This window comes from Bombina bombina, chromosome 1 (assembly GCF_027579735.1).
Source record: "Bombina bombina isolate aBomBom1 chromosome 1, aBomBom1.pri, whole genome shotgun sequence".
Lineage (NCBI taxonomy): Eukaryota > Metazoa > Chordata > Amphibia > Anura > Bombinatoridae > Bombina > Bombina bombina.
The window spans coordinates 362,768,813-362,787,123 of record NC_069499.1 but is presented as its reverse complement, the minus strand read 5'-3'; the positions used below and the strand labels follow the sequence as shown (position 1 = coordinate 362,787,123).

At 36.9% G+C, this 18,311-nt stretch overlaps 1 protein-coding gene across 1 annotated transcript in view; it reads right to left on the bottom strand.

Annotated features, from left to right (window-relative positions):
- UBXN4 (UBX domain protein 4) overlaps window positions 1-18,311 on the bottom strand; it is a 104,917-nt gene that overhangs the window by 40,584 nt on the left and 46,022 nt on the right. The window contains exons 10-11 of the mRNA XM_053698248.1: window positions 4,710-4,841; window positions 3,358-3,569 (exon numbers count right to left, since the gene is read on the bottom strand). Coding sequence (XP_053554223.1) covers window positions 3,358-3,569; window positions 4,710-4,841 — 344 coding nt within the window. The remainder of the gene's footprint in view (window positions 1-3,357; window positions 3,570-4,709; window positions 4,842-18,311) is intronic.

Below are 18,311 nucleotides of genomic sequence, written 5' to 3'. Positions count from 1 at the left end.
GTTCCACAATGGCTTCCAAACATATTGAACAAGGAGTTTCCTCTACGTCAGACATGTTTAACAGACTAGTAATGAGACAAGCAAGCTTGGAAAACACTTTAATAAATGTGAAACAGCAATTAAACAAAAACGTTACTGTGCCTTTAAGAGAAAAAAACTAGCACTTAAACTGCAAAACAGTGTAAAAATATAGTAAAATCTTCAAAATTTTTACAGTATGTGTAAGGGACTAAAGCAACATTGCACCCACTTGCAAATGGATGATTAACCCCTTAGCCCCCAAACCGGATTTAAAAAACGTCAACCACCAGTAAAAGCCAGTTAAGCACCTTGCCCCAGCTCTGCTGAGGCTCCTACCTGCCCTCAAATACGATTTAGGGAAGAAATAAACCCTCTATAATGGTCCTCAGATGCCAGAGGACTCCTCTAGGGAAGCTGGATGTCTCAGTCTGAAGGAAACTGCGCATCTAGAGCGCAAAAATAGGCCCCTCCCACCATGTACTGGATGTCAGAGGGGCCTTAAGAAAATACTCCTAGGAGTATCTAACTAGCCATGTGGAAAACTAGGCCCCAAGAAAAGACTTATCTCCCTCAGAGAAAAAACATTCTATTTATAAAACATGAAAACATTTTGTCACCAAGTAATATGAGTATTAACATGAGTATTACCCTGTTTTGTAAGCATGATCCCAGTCGTCGTTAAATCACTGCATCTAGCTTACCTCAAATACACAAGGCTTTGTCAGCATTTTCTAGAACTTTTATTCATCTCTGTAGAAATAAAAAATACTGAACATACCTAAAAGCAGGTAATCTGCAGACCGTTCCCCCAACTGAAGATTTCCCATACTCTTCAGTTATGTATGAGAACAGCAATGGACCTTAGTTACAAACCGCTAAGATCATGAACCTCCAGGCAGAATTCTTCTTCTAATTTCTGCCTGAGAGTAAAACAGTACAACGCCGGTACCGTTTCAAAATAAACTCTTGATTGAAGGTAAAACTACACTAAGTCACCACATATCTCTTGATACTTCCTATCTTGTCGAGAGTTGCAAGAGAATGACTGGGGGTGGGGGTTAGGGGAGGAGCTATATAGACAGCTCTGCTGTGGGTGTCCTCTTGCAACCCGTGGACTGGATACACCTTACAAGAGAAACAGACCCAAAGCATGATGCGCCATATTTTCTCCACTTGATGATGACTGTATTCACTGTGTTCCATGGTATATCTAATGCCTTGGAAATTCTTTTGTACCGTTCTCCTGACCGATACCTTTTAACAGTGAGATCCCTCTGATGCTTTGGAAGCTCTCTGCGAACCATGGCTTTTGATATATAAGTTGCGACTAAGAAAATGTCAGGAAAGACCTACTAGAACAGCTGAACTTTATTTGGGGTTAATCAGAGGCATTTTAAATGATGGCAGGTGTGTACTGACTCCTATTTAACATAATTTTGAATGTGATTGCTCAATTCTAAACACAGCTACATCCCCAGTTATGCACACTTATGCAACCATATTTTTTAATTTTATTTTTACTTCCCTCCACCTAGAAGTTTCAGTTTGTTTTTCAATCAAGTTGTACAGTTTATAGGTCACATTAAAGGTGGAAAAAGTTCTGAAATGATTTATCTTTGTCTCGTTTTATTCATCACATATATACATACATATACACATACAGTGGATATAAAATGTCTACACACCCCTGTTAAAATGATTTAGATGTATGCATGACAACACCCCAAAGCGTACATCTAAATCAACAAAGGAATGGCTTCACCAGAAGAAGATTAAAGTTTTGGAATGGCCCAGTCTGAGCCCAGACCTGAAACCAATCGAAAATCTGTGGGGTGATCTTAAGTAGGCTCTGCAGAAGAGATGCCCTCACAATCTGACAGATTTGGAGTGTTTTTGCAAAGAAGAGTGGGCAAATCTTGCCAAGTCAAGATGTGCCATGCTGAAAAACTCATACCCAAAAAGACGGTTTGTTGCAACCATATTATTTTAGTTTTTTATTTCTACTTCCCTCTTCCCTCTACCTACTGTTCTCTGTAAGAGGATGTGTATAGTTCTCAGCGGTGAGAACTATACACATCCTCTTACAGAGAACAGTCTTGATAAAGGTCCCTGTGAGGACCGAAACGTTGACTGACAGAATTAATGAAATATTAATAAATTTTGTGTTAAGTCCTGTGTGTGCCTCTTCTCCTTATGAAAGTTTCTGCCTATCTACCATAGAGTGCACCCAGGCAATTCAACTTACAGTGAGTGCTTGGATCCTAAAACTAATATATATATATATATATATATATATATATATATATATATATATATATATATATATATATAAAGCAACAACTGTATTTTGCCAGCAGCAAAATGGAGAATGTCTTTCCCTCCTTATACCAATCGGCTTCCTGTTTGCTAATTTCAACCCCATTCATCTTTCAACTTCTCTCTTACCACTGGTATAATTACCAATAGTTTAGAACACTGGCTTCACCACACACTACTTATCCAACCCAGTGGTCAATAAAATTTAGGAGCCAGATATACTTTTAGGAGCCAGACAGTGGAATGTGTATTTAGATATATGAAGAATAACCCAAAAAGTTAGGAGCCAGGGGAAAAATAATTGTCAAGCCCTGCCTTATGTTCCAGTTTGCTTACTACTGTGTGCTCTAGAATATTAGAATAATTAAGCTAGAAATCACTCCATTACTACTGTTTTGGTGTCCAACTTGACTATTCTCTGTTACACCTTATATCCATGCACTTGGTAAATCTTGCCTCTCTCATCTAAATAACTTCTGTAGAATTTACCCTTTCCTTTCCACACTAACAACAAATTAATTCACTCACTTATCTGGTGTTGACTTCCTAGCATTCACTCTCTCTCCTTTTAAATCCTACAATGAATGTCTCTGTTAGAATCTTCTATCTATAGTGCTGAACATAATCAGTCCCAACACTGTCTCTCCATATGCCGCCAACTAAAATAGACCTCATAGAGCACATTGCAGGCTTCACACACTTCACCCTGACTCATATCTTTTCCTGACTGGTTTCAGCAGAGATGATAAAATAAGAATTGCAAAACAAAGTATGTTTTGTTAAAATAATGTTCATGGCTAGCTGTGTCTTTTCCAGGGAGAAGTCTGGATTAGCTTATTTGAGCATTGGGTGAAGTTTGAATATTGAAAAACAACTGCAGTAAAAACAATGTATTAACACATTTTAAACATTTTCACACTCACCTAATATATAAATGTATTGCATGGCTGCCAAAACATATTTACTGTAAGATGCAAAGTAAACAGAACAATGTAAATGCAGAGCAGATTTTCTACTCACCTCTTTGGTTCTGAACTGTTGGATGTTGATGGATTTGTATTTTCATGGGGATGATGTGATGCACTGTCTGTATTTTGTGTAGATGAAGGGCTGCTGAATAAGAAATTGCTCAAGAATCTCCAGACTGCTAGAAGTGGATATAATATTGTACCGAAAAAAGTCCAGACGCCTCCTTCTGAAGAAGGTATTACAGCTCGCGTTGGTCTTCCCGCCTGATGAGGGAACATACACGTGTAAATGGCAATTAAAATGTCATTATTTTTTAACCACATCATCAGTGAGCAGGCTGTGTGCTGCTGCTTATTTACAACACATTATCCCGAGCAGTCACTGATTGGCAGCTACATGCATATTTGCTCCTAATTGGCTAACCTGGCATGTCCTGCTTAGGGGATGCAGGGCATTACAGTTCCCAGAAGGCCTTGAGTGTTTAACCCTTTACAAGGGCTAAACACGTAGTTAGATCATTTCATTTTTATATTACTGTCCCTATCAAACAAATTAATGAGTTTCATTTTGCCTTTTAATTGCTGTGGAAAACATGCCAGTGCGATATTTAAAATTTCTACCAAGAGTAGAAAAACAGAGCGCATAGTTAATATGACTTTGCTAGTAGCAGGGTATTTCTATAAAAACTGACATTCCTCTAAGTCACTGTTAGTCTGATATAGACATTACTTGGCTGTTTATTTGTTTTTTTTTTGCAGAAAAGGCATAGAATTGCTGCAACCTTGTGCTCAAGGGTTAATAGTCATACCCCATTAGCATTTAAAACAGTTAACATACGCAGCAGCATATACAAGTAGAAGACGTTTAGTTGCAAATTCTTTTTAACAAATCTAATGCCATCCACTACTAACCCGACCATGTTTTGTAAATTATTTCAAGACAGACCTTGTCCGGCCTTTGTTCGCATGTTTTCCAGTGAACTTGAATCTACACTACTAGAATTCAAGTTCTTTTATAGATTACAAGGCCTAGATCAAAACACAAGTTCCCACCTTTGTCTTAAAAAAAAAGCAATGTGCACAAACATATAGACAGCTGCAAGTAAACAGGACTATGTAAATGCACAAAGCAGATGAAAAACTACGAAGTATGGGTACAAACTTATCCATTCTTTATGCACCTACTCCCTAATAGAAAGGCACTGTTGTCCTAAAAGCACCCATAAGTGATAGTTATTATTTACATCCCTAATGATAACTGTGTTACAATAATTTGCAGATATGCTATTTAGTATCAGCTGAACCTGTTAGTTACAATTAGGCACATATCTATTATTATTTACTGGACAATTAAATAACATTAAAAAAAAAAAAAAAGATAACAATTAGCACACATACACATACCGGCAGGAGAACTATAGATGCACTAGGTGAGAGTTCCAATGACTGCAGAGATTTGCTGTAATCCTCCTTAGTAAATTCTCTCCGAGGAAACATAGTTGCTAGTGAAAAATTCCCATAGGTGTTTCCAACTGTCTGTAAGTGTGCAAATAAGTAATGTATAAGTAAAACAGTTTCGTTTCTCTTGGAACATTGAACAAAAAAAGAAAAGAACATTTCTCACAGTGAAAATGCAGTTCAAAATAATTCTTCTCTATGCACAGTAGAAGCATTCACCAGTGTTCAGTTCGCCCATATCAATATTGATGTGTGTGTGTGTGTGTGTGTGTACTATATCCGAAGGTGGATTCTTTAACCACCCTGCCATTTTCGGAATCCACCGGGATGCAAGCTGCATCCCGGTGGATTCCGAAAATGGCAGGGTGGTGAAAGATTGAGAATCCACCGGGATGCAGCGAAGGAAAACGGAGCATTAAAAAAGCAAAAACTAACCGCCCGCATCAAGTAAAATAATAAAAATAACACGCCTGCACGAAATATAACAAAAAAGAACAACCTCCTACACAAAGTATTAACACATACACTGCAAACCCCCACATCGCTAATAAAGTAATTAATCCCATAATCACTTAACCGTCAACCACCCACATCACAATACACCTAATTACCCTATTAACCCCTAAACCACAAAACCCCCACATCACAATAAACCTAATTATCATATTAACCGCTAAACCGCAAAAAGCCTATATCACAATAAACATAATTGAAAAGCCAATAAGATTTCACTTGCTCTCATCCTATTGGCTGATGTGAAAATGTCAGCCAATAGGAATTCAAGGTACCCCAATAAATATGGGGTACCTTGTATTTAATTTTCAGTCTGCGGCAGACGATCGCATGAATAGGAACCTCCACGCCGCCACGGAGCGCCGCCGCCGGGAACCGCTGCCAAGGACCATCGCCACCAATGAGGATTGCTAAATCTGGAAACAATGATCCGCATCGCGCCGCCTTTGCTGTGGACGAAGATGATGGACCCGTCTGGAAGAAGATCTTCTCCGCCGAACTTTAGGAAAAGTGAGTAGCAACCTGGGGGTTAGGCTTAGGTTTTTTTTTGTTTTGGGGGGGGGGGTTGTTTTATTTAGATTAGGGATGGGCAGTAAAAGAGCTAAATGCCTTTTCAGGGCAATTGGTAGTTTAGGTTTTTTTAGTGTTAGGTTTTTTATTTTGGGGGGTCTGGTGGGTGGGGGTCTTAGGGGTTACTGTTAGGGGGGACTTTGTGTATTTTTTGTAAAAGAGCTGATTATCTTGGGGCAATGCCCTGCAAAAAGCCCTGGTAGTACTGGTAGTTTATTTCTAAAGTAGGGGGTGTTTTTATTTGGGGGGGGGCTTTTTTATTTTCATAGGGATTAGGTTTAATTTTGTAAAATGTGGTAATTTGATTTTTTATTTTCTGTAATGTTAGAATGTATTAGTATAGGTAATTTGGGTTAATTTAAGGGGGTGTTAGGTTAGGGTGCTTAGTTATTTAAATAGTTATTTGCGTTGTGGGTTTTGGCAGGTTAAAGGGATTAATAAGTTAATAAGGTTTACTGCGATGTGGGAGTTTTGTGGTTTAGGGGTTAATAGGGTAAATAGGTTTATTGCGATGTGGGGGTTTTGCGGTTTAGGGGTTAATAGGGTAAATAGGTTTATTGCGATGTGGGGGTTTTGCGGTTTAGGGGTTAATAGTTTAACTGGTGTTTCTATATCTGTAGTTTAAAAGAAATAATTAGACTGCCCTTATCGATAATATATATATATATATATATATATATATATATATATATATATATAAAAAATTGTGATTTTCTTATAAATGACTATAACACTTTCAATTTGCATTATAAAGTTTATTTAACACTACAGAATCTTAATGTACATGTCTCTCAATGTCCAATACACTCTTGGAGCATAAAAATATAAACCACAAAATAGTTAAAATAAAATTTGCTACCTGTGATGTGATTAAATAGTAGCCACTAGCCAGTTATTAGGTCTTATGACACACAGCATTGTCATGTTTTCTTGGACAGTCATTCTAACTGTGGACAGTGGTATGATTAACAAATGAAGCAGTGTAAGCCACACACACACACACATTATATATATATATATATATATATATATATATATATATATATATATAATATTTTTTTTCTTCTTTTTTAAACATTTTAATTTGACTGAAAATGAGCCCTGCTCCTGTCCAGGAATCCATTACAGGCATATAGCAGTAGGGGTGGGGGGCTGCTCCTTTAAGAAATTCTGTGCCTTGCTGATAAAAAATACATTGTAGATGCAGTTAAGTTAACCCAGCAGCAGAGGGGACTGCAGTTTTAGCCTTTTTGGGAGCCGTGGGGTTAACTGCATCTGCTATATATTTAAGCCGTTTCTCAGAGACCAGGAGATTGTGTGGGAGGTTCCATAATGTTTACATACCCTAAGTTTCAGACTGCAGATGTCCCTAGGGGGAAATATAAGTAAGTGGCTTTCTCTGCTCTTCATTCCTGCATGGGCTCTGCTTTTAGATTTCTAGATTGATCGGCTGCTTATGAGAACAGAAAGTGAAAGTAAAAGAGCCATTTTACAAATGTGTGCTAAAAGCAACCACTAGATGGAGCTGGTTTACAAGAAATCACAAATAAATCAATGCATTACATTTCTTTCCCCTCTCTCATATCTCTTCACTCTTTTTTTTTTCATTCTGTCTTAAAGGGCCAGTAAACCTAGAAAAAAATGTTATATAATTCTGCACATAGTGCAGAATTATATAACATTATATTAGTGCTAGCTTTTTATAACATAATATTGTCTGTGAATTTTTATTAAAAAAAAGGAGGGTTTTTCAGACCCTCTATTGCGCGGGTCTGGTTTTCCCTCTGAGCGCATCTAGGCAGCTGTCTAGTCACAGCCCGGCCCGACAGCATCATTACACTCAATGTAGCTCGCTCCCGCTGTCAGGGCAAGAGCGAGCTACATTGAGTGTAATGGCGCGGTCGGGCCGCGCTGTAACTAGACAGCTGCCCAGATGGGCTCAGAGGGAAAACCAGACCCGCTCAGTAGAGCATAGAGGGCGGGTTTGAAAAACCCTCTTTTTTAATAAAAATTAACAGGTAATATTATGTTATATAAAGCTAGCACTAATATAAATGTTATATAATTCTGCACTATGTGCAGAATTATATAACATCTTCTAGGTTTACTGGCCCTTTAATTCTACCTTCTCTACTTTTACCCTTAGCTGACGTCAGCTAAGTCTGTGCGCTAACCCTCCAATGGGATCACAAGCGTGTCGGCATTGTTTGATATTTTCATGGGTCTACGATTTATTTTTTTGGCGTTTGTACTTTGACTCTTTGGATTTGGGAGCTTGTGGTTTGAAGCCACTGTTATTATTTGTCACTATTTATGTTACCAGTTATACACTTTGATTGCTTAGTCTAATCACTATCATGTATATTTTGCACACGCTGCCTTCTCGTTGGAAGACAGTTTGAGGAGGGCCTTACAGGCCTATTTATGTTTAGTTTGCACACGATTTGTTTGTCAGAGGAAGGGGTTTGTTTACTCCGAAACGTCAAGCTTGAATAAATATATCTTATTCACTGTTGACTGAAGACCAGTGCTTTATCTATTTCTTACATACATATACACATACACATACACAAGTATATATTTTATTAATTTATTTTTTTCTTCAATATGTGCGCAAATATATGTGTACAGTATATAAGTGTATATACATGTGTATTTATATTTTATTGAAATATAGAAGGAGTATACAAATAATACAGTATATCAATAACATTGAACAAAACTTTGTTTAGAAAGCATCACATTCGATATACATTTATCTCGTAAGTTAGGAAGAGAGAGTTTACACATTAAAAGGTTGGCAGATGCATTATAGAGTAAATAAGGGTTCATTTAAATTGGGTTTATTATATCTGTGTGTTATCCCTTGAACAATTTCTGTGTTCCCTGGAACCTACTAATGTGAAGAATTACAGTAATATTCTCAAAGGAAGTTGATCTAAACGCTTGGTTAGTACGTAAAATTTACTTTTTACCGTCTAGATCTTAGATTGAAAAGACTTGGGGCACTGACCACATATCATTAACCTTAAAGTGCAAGGCACAGATATTTGTTCTGGAGCCAGTAACAACTACATTGTTTTTCCTAAAGTATTAATCTCTCAATATTAGCTGTTAAGTCAAGTCTTATAGCATTAATAGATCTGCAGTAACTTCAGTTATACTTGAGAGTTGTCTTCTGACCAATATTGTACAGCTAATAGAGGATATACACAATAATGGTTGAATTATTACACATTGAAATAAAAAAAGATACTTAAAGGGACACTAAACCTATTTTTTTTCTTTTGTGATTCAGATAGGAGTAAATTAGAAAGTTGCTTAAATTTCATGCTCTATTATCAATTTTTCTTTGTTCTTATGCTATCTTGATTTGAAAAAGCAGTACTGTAAGTTTTAGAGCCAGCCCATTTTTTGTTCAGCACCTGGGTAGCACTTGCTGATTTGTGGCTAAATGTAGCAAACCAATCAGCAAGCGCTACCCAGGTGCTGAACTAAAAATGGGCCGGCTCCTAATCTTTAATTACTGCTTTTTCAAATCAAGGTAACATGAGAACAAAGAAAAATTGATAATAGGAGTAAATTAGAAAGTTCCTTAAAATTGCATGCTCTATCTGAATCATGAAAGAAAAAAATTGGGGTTAGTATCCCTTCAAATTTAACTTAAAGGGATATGAAACACAATTTTTTTCCTTTCATGATTCAGATAGAACATGCAATTTTAAGCAACTTTCTAATTTACTCCAATTATCAATTTTTCTTCGTTCTCTTGGTATGCTTTGTTGAATGAGCAACAATGCACTACTGGTTGCTGACTGAACACATGGGTGAGCCAATGATAATGATCGGTATATATATGCAGCCACCAATCAGCAGCTAGAACCTAGGTTCTTTGCTGCTCCTGAGCTTTCCTAGATAAACCTTTCGGCAAAGGATAACAAAAGAAGGAAGCAAATTAAATAATAGAAGTAAATTGGAAAGTTGTTTAAAATGGTATGTTCTGTCTGAATCATGAAATAAAAATGTTGGGTTTCATGTCCCTTTAAGTTTCTTATCCATTGGATTTTAAACACAACTGCATCATCCATTGGGTATATCATGGTTTTCGCCAAGTAAGAAATGGCTGCATGAAAATTTGGATAACCCATACAATTAGTAAACGGGATTAAATGTAATCTTCCTATTTATCAGTAACAAGTAATTGCTCGAGTGTCCTTTCTGTCCTACACCAACACAACCTTGAGGAAACCAATGTTTAATCAACTTCTTAATAATTTATTTTCACCAAGAAAATAGTTTGAGGAACAGTAAAGGGGATTATAATAATGTCCTAATCAGAGGAGCAGCAGCAACCATGTAAAAAACATAACTTAACTGATAAATTCATTTCTTTCATATTGGCAAGAGTCCATGAGCTAGTGACATATGGGATATACAATCCTACCAGGAGGTTGCAAAGTTTCCCAAACCTCAAAATGCCTATAAATACACTCCTCACCACACCCACAATTCAGTTTAACGAATAGCCAAGTAGTGGGGTGATAAAGAAAGCAGTAAACAGCATCAACAAAGAATCTGGAAATAATTGTGCTTTATACAAAAGAAATCATAACCACCATAAAAAAATGGTGGGCCTCATGGACTCTTGCCAATATGAAAGAAATGAATTTATCAGGTAAGTTCTTACATAAATTATGTTTTCTTTCATGTAATTGGCAAGAGTCCATGAGCTAGTAACGTATGGGATATCAAATACCCAAGATGTGGAATTCCATGCAAGAGTCACTAGAGAGGGAGGGATAAAAATAAACAGCTATATGCTGAAAAATTAATCCACAACCCAAAATATAAGTTATTCTCATGAAGAAAAGAAAAACTTAAAACATCAGCAGAAGAATCAAACTGAAACAGCTGCCTGAAGAACTTTTCTACCAAAAACTGCTTCTGAAGAAGCACATACATAAAAACGGTAGAATTTAGTAAATGTATGCAAAGAGGACCAAGTTGCCGCTTTGCAAATCTGATCAACTGAAGCTTCATTCTTAAAAGCCCACAAAGTGGAGACTGATCTAGATGAATGAGCTGTAATTCTCTGAGGTGGGGCCTGACCCGACTCTAAATAAGCTTGATGATTCAAAAGCTTTAACCAAGAAGCTGTCAGGATGCCAGGAATCAGACAGACGAGAAGTGCAAAAATAATCACACCTTTATTAATAGCAAAAAATTATAAAATGTCCACAAGTCAAATAACAAGCCAGGAGTCAAAACCAGAGCTGGTAGTCAGACGAGCCGAGTCAGTAGCCAAAGCGAATAGTCAGACGAGCCGGAATCAGGAACAAGGAGAACAGCAGAGTCAGGAACAAGCCAGGGATCAGGAACGATGTCAGGCAGCCAGGTAATACACAGGAACTCTCACAAACAGGTCTCAGACAACGCAAAGCATACTGAACAGAGGCCCTTTAAATAATAAATGATGACATCACAATTCTGAGACTGCATCGTGTCTCACATGGATGATGCACAACAGTCTGGCCATAAAAGGAAGTGCAGGAAGTGAGCAGCATCCCCCACAATGCACCAAGTCAGGAAGAGAGGTGAGTAAAATGGCTGCCAGCAGCACATGGCAAACACAACAGGGAAAAACCCTGACAGAAGCCAAGGAAATAGCAGAAGCCTTCTGACCTTTCCTAGAACCAGAGAATATAACAAATAGACTAGAAGTCTTTCGTAGCTTTAGTAGCTTCAACATAATATTTCAAAGCTCTCACCACATCCAAAGAATGTAAGGATTTTTCCAAAGAATTCTTAGGATTAGGACACAAGGAAGGGACAACAATTTCTCTACTAATGTTGTCAGAATTCACAACCTTAGGTAAGAACTTAAATGAAGTCCACAAAACCGCCTTATCCTGATGAAAAATCAGAAAAGGAGATTCACAAAAAAAAGAGCAGAAAGCTCAGAAACTCTTCTAGCAGAAGAGATGGCCAAAAAAAACAACACTTTCCAAGAAAGTAGTTTAATGTCCAAAGAGTGCATAGGCTCAAATGGAGGAGCCTGTAACGCCCTCAAAACCAAATTAAGACTCCAAGGAGGAGAAATTGATTTAATGACAGGCTTAATACGAACTAAAATAGAATAAAATGAATACAGCACCCACTACTCACAGCAGCAAAGTAGGCAGTGATTTACTTTTGGTAGAGGACTCTTGTTTCTTGTGCCTCCACAGGCAATGTAACAGACTTTGTAGATAAAGGTTTATATGCAGACCTGCTATATCCAGCTACAAGTTGCAACAATGGTGAAACTGAGATCAATGATGTTAATGATGTCAATATCGTACACAATATCTCAGGAGTTAATTTAACTGATGCTGAAATTTCTCTCCTCAATAAGGGGTTATCATATTGCCCTATTAATAAAGGAAATCTATTCCAAGTTAAACATTAATTACATACATTTTTTCGTACTATTATATTGAAATTATTTTTTGATTAAAAAAAATTAAATCTCAAGATAAAGAAATGTATACTAAGGGAAATGAAATGCTCACTTGTGAGATGGTAGGACTTAGAAATACCAGCAAGTTTAACCCTGTAACTACTGATAATGGTGCTAATACATTCTTTGATTTGGTACTTAGGGATGTTGAGCAATTATTCCAGAAACCTGATTTTATGTTTCAGTAAAGATTTATGGAGTATCAAAATGACTCAGCTTCTCTAAAGACCTTGAAATCAAGAAAGGAATTGGCTATTAAAGCGGCTGATAAGGGCGGCGCCTTAGTAGCAATGAATCAGGAGGCCAATATATCTGATAGAACAACAACTTAGTGATACTTCAGTTTATACTATGATTGGTTATGACCCCACACATAAGATTCAAAATGAAATTGCTAATATTCTGTGTCAAGCTATGAAAAATGCATTGATCTCAAAAGGTTTGAATTAATTTTTAAATATTAAACATCCTGTCAGACCAGTCATATACTGTCTGCCAAAGATCCATAAAAATGAATTGAAACCCCCGGGCAGACCTATAGTGGCAGGTTCAGGGTCTATTTTTACTAATATTTCTATTTTTTTGGACAGAATTTTGCAACCCTATGTAGTTAAATCCTCATCTTACATTCAAGACACTTATGATTTTCTGAGCAGCTGAGCAGCTTAATTTAGAGAATAACAAAGTAATTTTATTTACACTTGATGTATCAAGTTTGTACACGTCTATCAAGCACACGAGTGGGATTGAGTCAGTAGCTAAAGTTCTAAGGTGTAATAATAAGTATAATCAGGCCTAAATACAATTTTTTCTGGAATTGTTGGAAGTTATACTTTACATGAATTATTTTCTCTTTAAGGATGATTTTTTCTTCCAGAAAAGGGTACTGCTATGGGATCCAATGTCGCCCCAACCTATGCCAACATCTTCATGAACAATTTTGAAGAATTATTAGTCTATGAACATACATTGTTTAAGAAATTTGGAGCCACCTGGTGGCGGTTCATTGACTACGTGTTTGGCATATGGTATGGCGACATTGGATCCCTATTTTCCGTTGTTGATTATCTCAATAGATCAGTTAATGGAATTAAGTTTAACTTGACAAGGAATGAACAATCTGTTAAATTTTTAGACACGTGTATCTATAAGGGTGAAAATGGATTGAGGGCTGATATTTATTCAAAACCAACGGATAAAAACAACACTTTGTTGTTCAATAGCTTTCATCCACCTTCTACCTTTAAAGCTATACCCAAAAGTCAGTTATTGCGAGTAGATCGCATTGTGTCTGATAATGATTTAAAAATAACACTATTGGAACAAATGTCCAAAAAATTTATGCAAAGAGGTTACCCTGCTGATCTTGTGCACAAAGAAAAACAAAATATTATCTTAAGATCTAACACTGGGTCCATTACAACAAAAAAAGAAAAGAAAAAAACAGATAGGTTGATTTTTGTATCACAATACAATACTAGAAGTAGTCAGATAAATAAAATTATACGTAAGTATTGGCACATTTTACAGAAATGTCATTCTGACATTAACGCATTTTCAGAGCCACCTATGCCAGCCTACAAAAGAAGCCCTAACATAAAGATCAGTTAGAGCAGATGTTGGCAGTTGTAAATATACTCAAAGAACCATAACTGGTAAGCAACGTACAGGATGTTCTTATGAGTCAATTGCAACTCTATGATAGTGTATTTTTTACCTGTGTAGGGATGAAAATTTTTATTAGGGAATATTTGACTTGTAGATCAGACAGGGGCGTATTTATGCAAAGGCCAACAAGGCCGGTGCCTATGGCGGCAGATTTGAAGGGGCGGCAGCACTGGCACTATGTTGGCAAGGTTGGCAATGGCGTGTATTAATTTTTATTAATAAAAAATGTTTTCCCCGTTCTGCGGTCACGTGACCCGGCTTTTGCCGACGTCACGTGACGTCACTGACGTTACTTCCGCCCGCCTCACACGCCGCCCGCACTGGAGGGAGCAGCAGGAGTAACACACGTGCACACACGTGATTAAACCAGGCACGCGTCACTTGCAGGCATTTGGACTCCCCATGACCCCAGCAGCGGTACCCGGGCAGGCGCGTAAGTAAAAAGTGTGTCTGTGTGAGTGACTGAAGATCATGTGACATTGTTTGTTTGTGAGAGTGAGAGAGTAGGACGCAGCAGACAGAGCCACCTTGGAACTTGCTTGGAGGTAGACTGACAGACTCAGAGACGACCACGAGTGAGTGACGCGGCACCGCATCGGGCAGCCTGAGACTTCACTGAGTCTGAGTGAGTAAGAGTGAACTGGTGTTAATGTTGTTAACGTAACGTAACATAGAAGAAATGTACGGCCAGCGGTTTGCTATATAAACATAGCATGCAACTGTTTTAAAACATTACAGCTGGAAATGTAATTCCATTAGGGTGGCCAGTTAGTGGGGGTGAGTGGGAGATGAAGAGCGGTTTGCAGGCAGAGTTTTGGGGGAGGTGTGGGATTTTTGCAAATAAGGATCAAAAGACTAAAATAAGCCAAATATATTATAGGGAAGAAGATTTGAAAAGCAATTTCATATGATATAGAATAGAAGGCCTCTCAAAAGTGTTATGTTAAAGATCAGTTGGCTAATCACTAATGCTTTATACAGCATGGAAAAAGAAGCAATAAAACTACATTCTTTGGATATTGATATGGACTGTCATAAAATAGTAAAGATAAAAACATATGTCATTGTTATTGTATTTTAGTTATAAAGATTTCATTTGAAATTATAGTAATCAATTCAGTACCAGAACAGAAATCTAATGCATATCTTGCTATAAACTTTATTCATTAGCTCAAACTTTATTTAGAAATCAATCCAAATATTATTTATATATTAACCTCTGCTATGGGGTACATAACTTCAGAGCCGTTAAATGTGTTACTATGGGCTCTCAAGGGTTTTATACAATATATAAACTAAAATAGAGTGTGTGGGCTGAATCTTTTTGACAAATGTTATGCTTTATTGCTCCTGTAAAGGAGAAGAAAGCTGTCAATACACACCAGTTGTTTTGCACTTTTCGGGTGCTTGCTCATCGAATGTGGTGTGTCACGTGTGCGTGTGAGCTGGGGCTTTATATACATATCTATTGTTCATGTGTATTTCAAACACATTATTATCAAGTTCAGAAATTCCACAAGAGCCACAAAATGTTTCATAAATGTATTAAACATTTATTTATTGTCAACATAAATTTACATCTTGAAAATGCACATATTCATGATAAACCAATAATTTATTGATGCTGCGTTAATAACACTTTAAGTAATTGCAATTCTAATCTATGCTGTGCTGATGTTGGCTGTGTGTGAAGGAGAGTGGCTGTGTTGGGGGGGGAGAGTGGCTGTGTGTGGATGGGAGAGGGGCTGTGTGTGTGTGTGTGTGTGGGAAAGGGGCTTTGTGTGTGTGAGGGAGAGGGGTTGTGTGTTTTTTTATATATATATATATATATATATATATATATATATATATATATATATATATATATATATATATATATATATTCAAATTACACCATGACCAAAAAATATTATGGCCGAAAAACAGCCTAAAACTTAGGGGGGGTAGGTGGTGGGGGGGGCAGCAGAATTTTAAGTGCCTAGGGCAGCACAAAACCTAAATACGCCCCTGAGATCAGAGGTTATTATTTATGCAATCAAGTGTCCATGTTCGTTGTTATATATTGGACAATCGACCAGAGAAGCACGTGAGAGAATCTCTGAGCACAAGTAAAATATTAGATGCAGTAAGGATGCTCCAGTTTCCTCACACTTCTTACAAGCTGGCCATAATATCAGCCAACTTAGATTCCAAATTTTGGAACAAAATCATATGCCTAGAAGAGGTGGTGATAGGGAAGCTTTAGTAAATAAAAGGGAGGCCTTTTGGATTAATGAACTTAACACCTTATGGCCTAAATGCCTCAATAGAGAATGCAATTGGACAACGTTTAAGATTAAAAATTTTGGTTCTCTTTGGTAGTCTCTTTTTCATGCATCTACTTTACCTATGTGTTTAAGTTATTGTTGATTTTGCATTTCTATGGGTTATGTTTAATTATGTAATAATACTAAGTACAGATTTGGAATTAACCCATTAATATACTGAGTATCTATTAGTTTTTAAATATATATTTTTGACTTACTAAGGTATAGGGGATTTTAATTTTAAGGATTCTCATATATCAAAATAAAAATAAAAAATCCATACATGTGATAGTGTTCTTATAAATAAGGAAGTTTTTATAGATGAAATTATAATATGAGTATTTGTCACTATTTTAAATTAAAGTTATTTTTAATATCGAATTTAAACAACTTAAGTTCACATTATATTATATTGTTTTTTTCACAATTTGATTTGTCTTTTAGGATCACTTGGCATTATATCCTTTAGTGGATATACTGTTAAATTTTGAAGCACATATTTTGTAACAAATTTTTGTATAGAAAATATCTTAATATGCAGTATTTATTTTGACCACTAGATGGCGATATTTATGCATTTATCACAATTGTTTGGCGCCATTAGGGCTATTTAAACATTGTTTTACTCGCTTAAAGGGACAGTATACACTCTTTTTCATATAACTGCATGTAATAGACACTACTATAAAGAATAAGGTGCACAGATACCGATATAAAAATCCAGTATAAAATGGTTTAAAAACGTACTTAGAAGCTTTCAGTTTAGCTCTGTTGAAAAGGTGGTTGGAAAGCCCACTGCAAGTGGGAAATAAGACACTCCCCCTCTCCCCCTTCTTTTGCATATGAAAAGACCCTTTACACAAACAGGAGCAAGCTGGAGAAGGTAGCTGGCGGTATTCAAATAAAACTTTGGGGCTTGGTTAGGAGTCTGAAAATCAGAGCAATGTTCTTTAAAAATAAGCAAAATTATACATTAAAAAAAAAAAAAAAAAAAACTTTATGGGCTTTACAAATAGATCATCTACAAAACATTTATGCAAAGAAAAAAATGAGTGTATAATGGCCCTTTAATGTCAAGCTTGAGAAAGGGCTTATTGTTAGCCCGAAACGTTGCTTTGTTATATTGGACGCAGTATGTAAAATAAAGGTCACTTTACTCACCACAGCTGGAGATTACTTTTTCATCTTAATACGAACTAAAGCCTGTACAAAACAGTGAATATCAGGAAGAGTAGCAATCTTTCTGTGAAATAAAACAGAAAGAGCAGAGATTTGTCCCTTCAAAGTACTTGCAGACAAACCTTTATCCAAACCATCCTGAAGAAACTGTAAAATTCTAGGAATTCTAAAAGAATGCCAAGAGAATTTATGAGAAGAACAACATGAAATGTAAGTCTTCCAAACTCGATAATAAATCTTCCTAGAGACAGATTTACGAACTTGTAACATAGTATTAATTACCGAGTCAGAGAAACCTCTATGACTTAGCACTAAGCGTTCAATTTCCATACCTTCAAATTTAATGATTTGAGATCCTGATGGAAAAACGGACCTTAAGACAGTAGGTCCGGCCTTAACGGAAGTGGCCAAGGTTGGCAACTGGACATCCGAACAAGAACCGCATACCAAAACCTGTGGGGCCATGCTGGAGCTACCAGCAACACAAATGATTGTTCCATGATGATTTTGGAGATCACTCTTGGAAGAAGAACTAGAGACGGAAAGATATAAGCAGGTTGATAACACCAAGGAAGTGTCAGCGCATCCACTGCTTCCGCCTGAAAATCCCTGGACCTGGACAGGTATCTGGGAAGATTCTTGTTTAGATGAGAAGCCATCAGATCTATTTCTGGAAGACCCCACTTCTGAACAATCTGAGAAAACACATCCGGATGGAGAGACCACTCCCCTGGATGTAAAGTCTGACGGCTGAGATAATCCGCCTCCCAATTGTCTATACCTGGGATATGAACCGCAGAAATTAGACAGGAG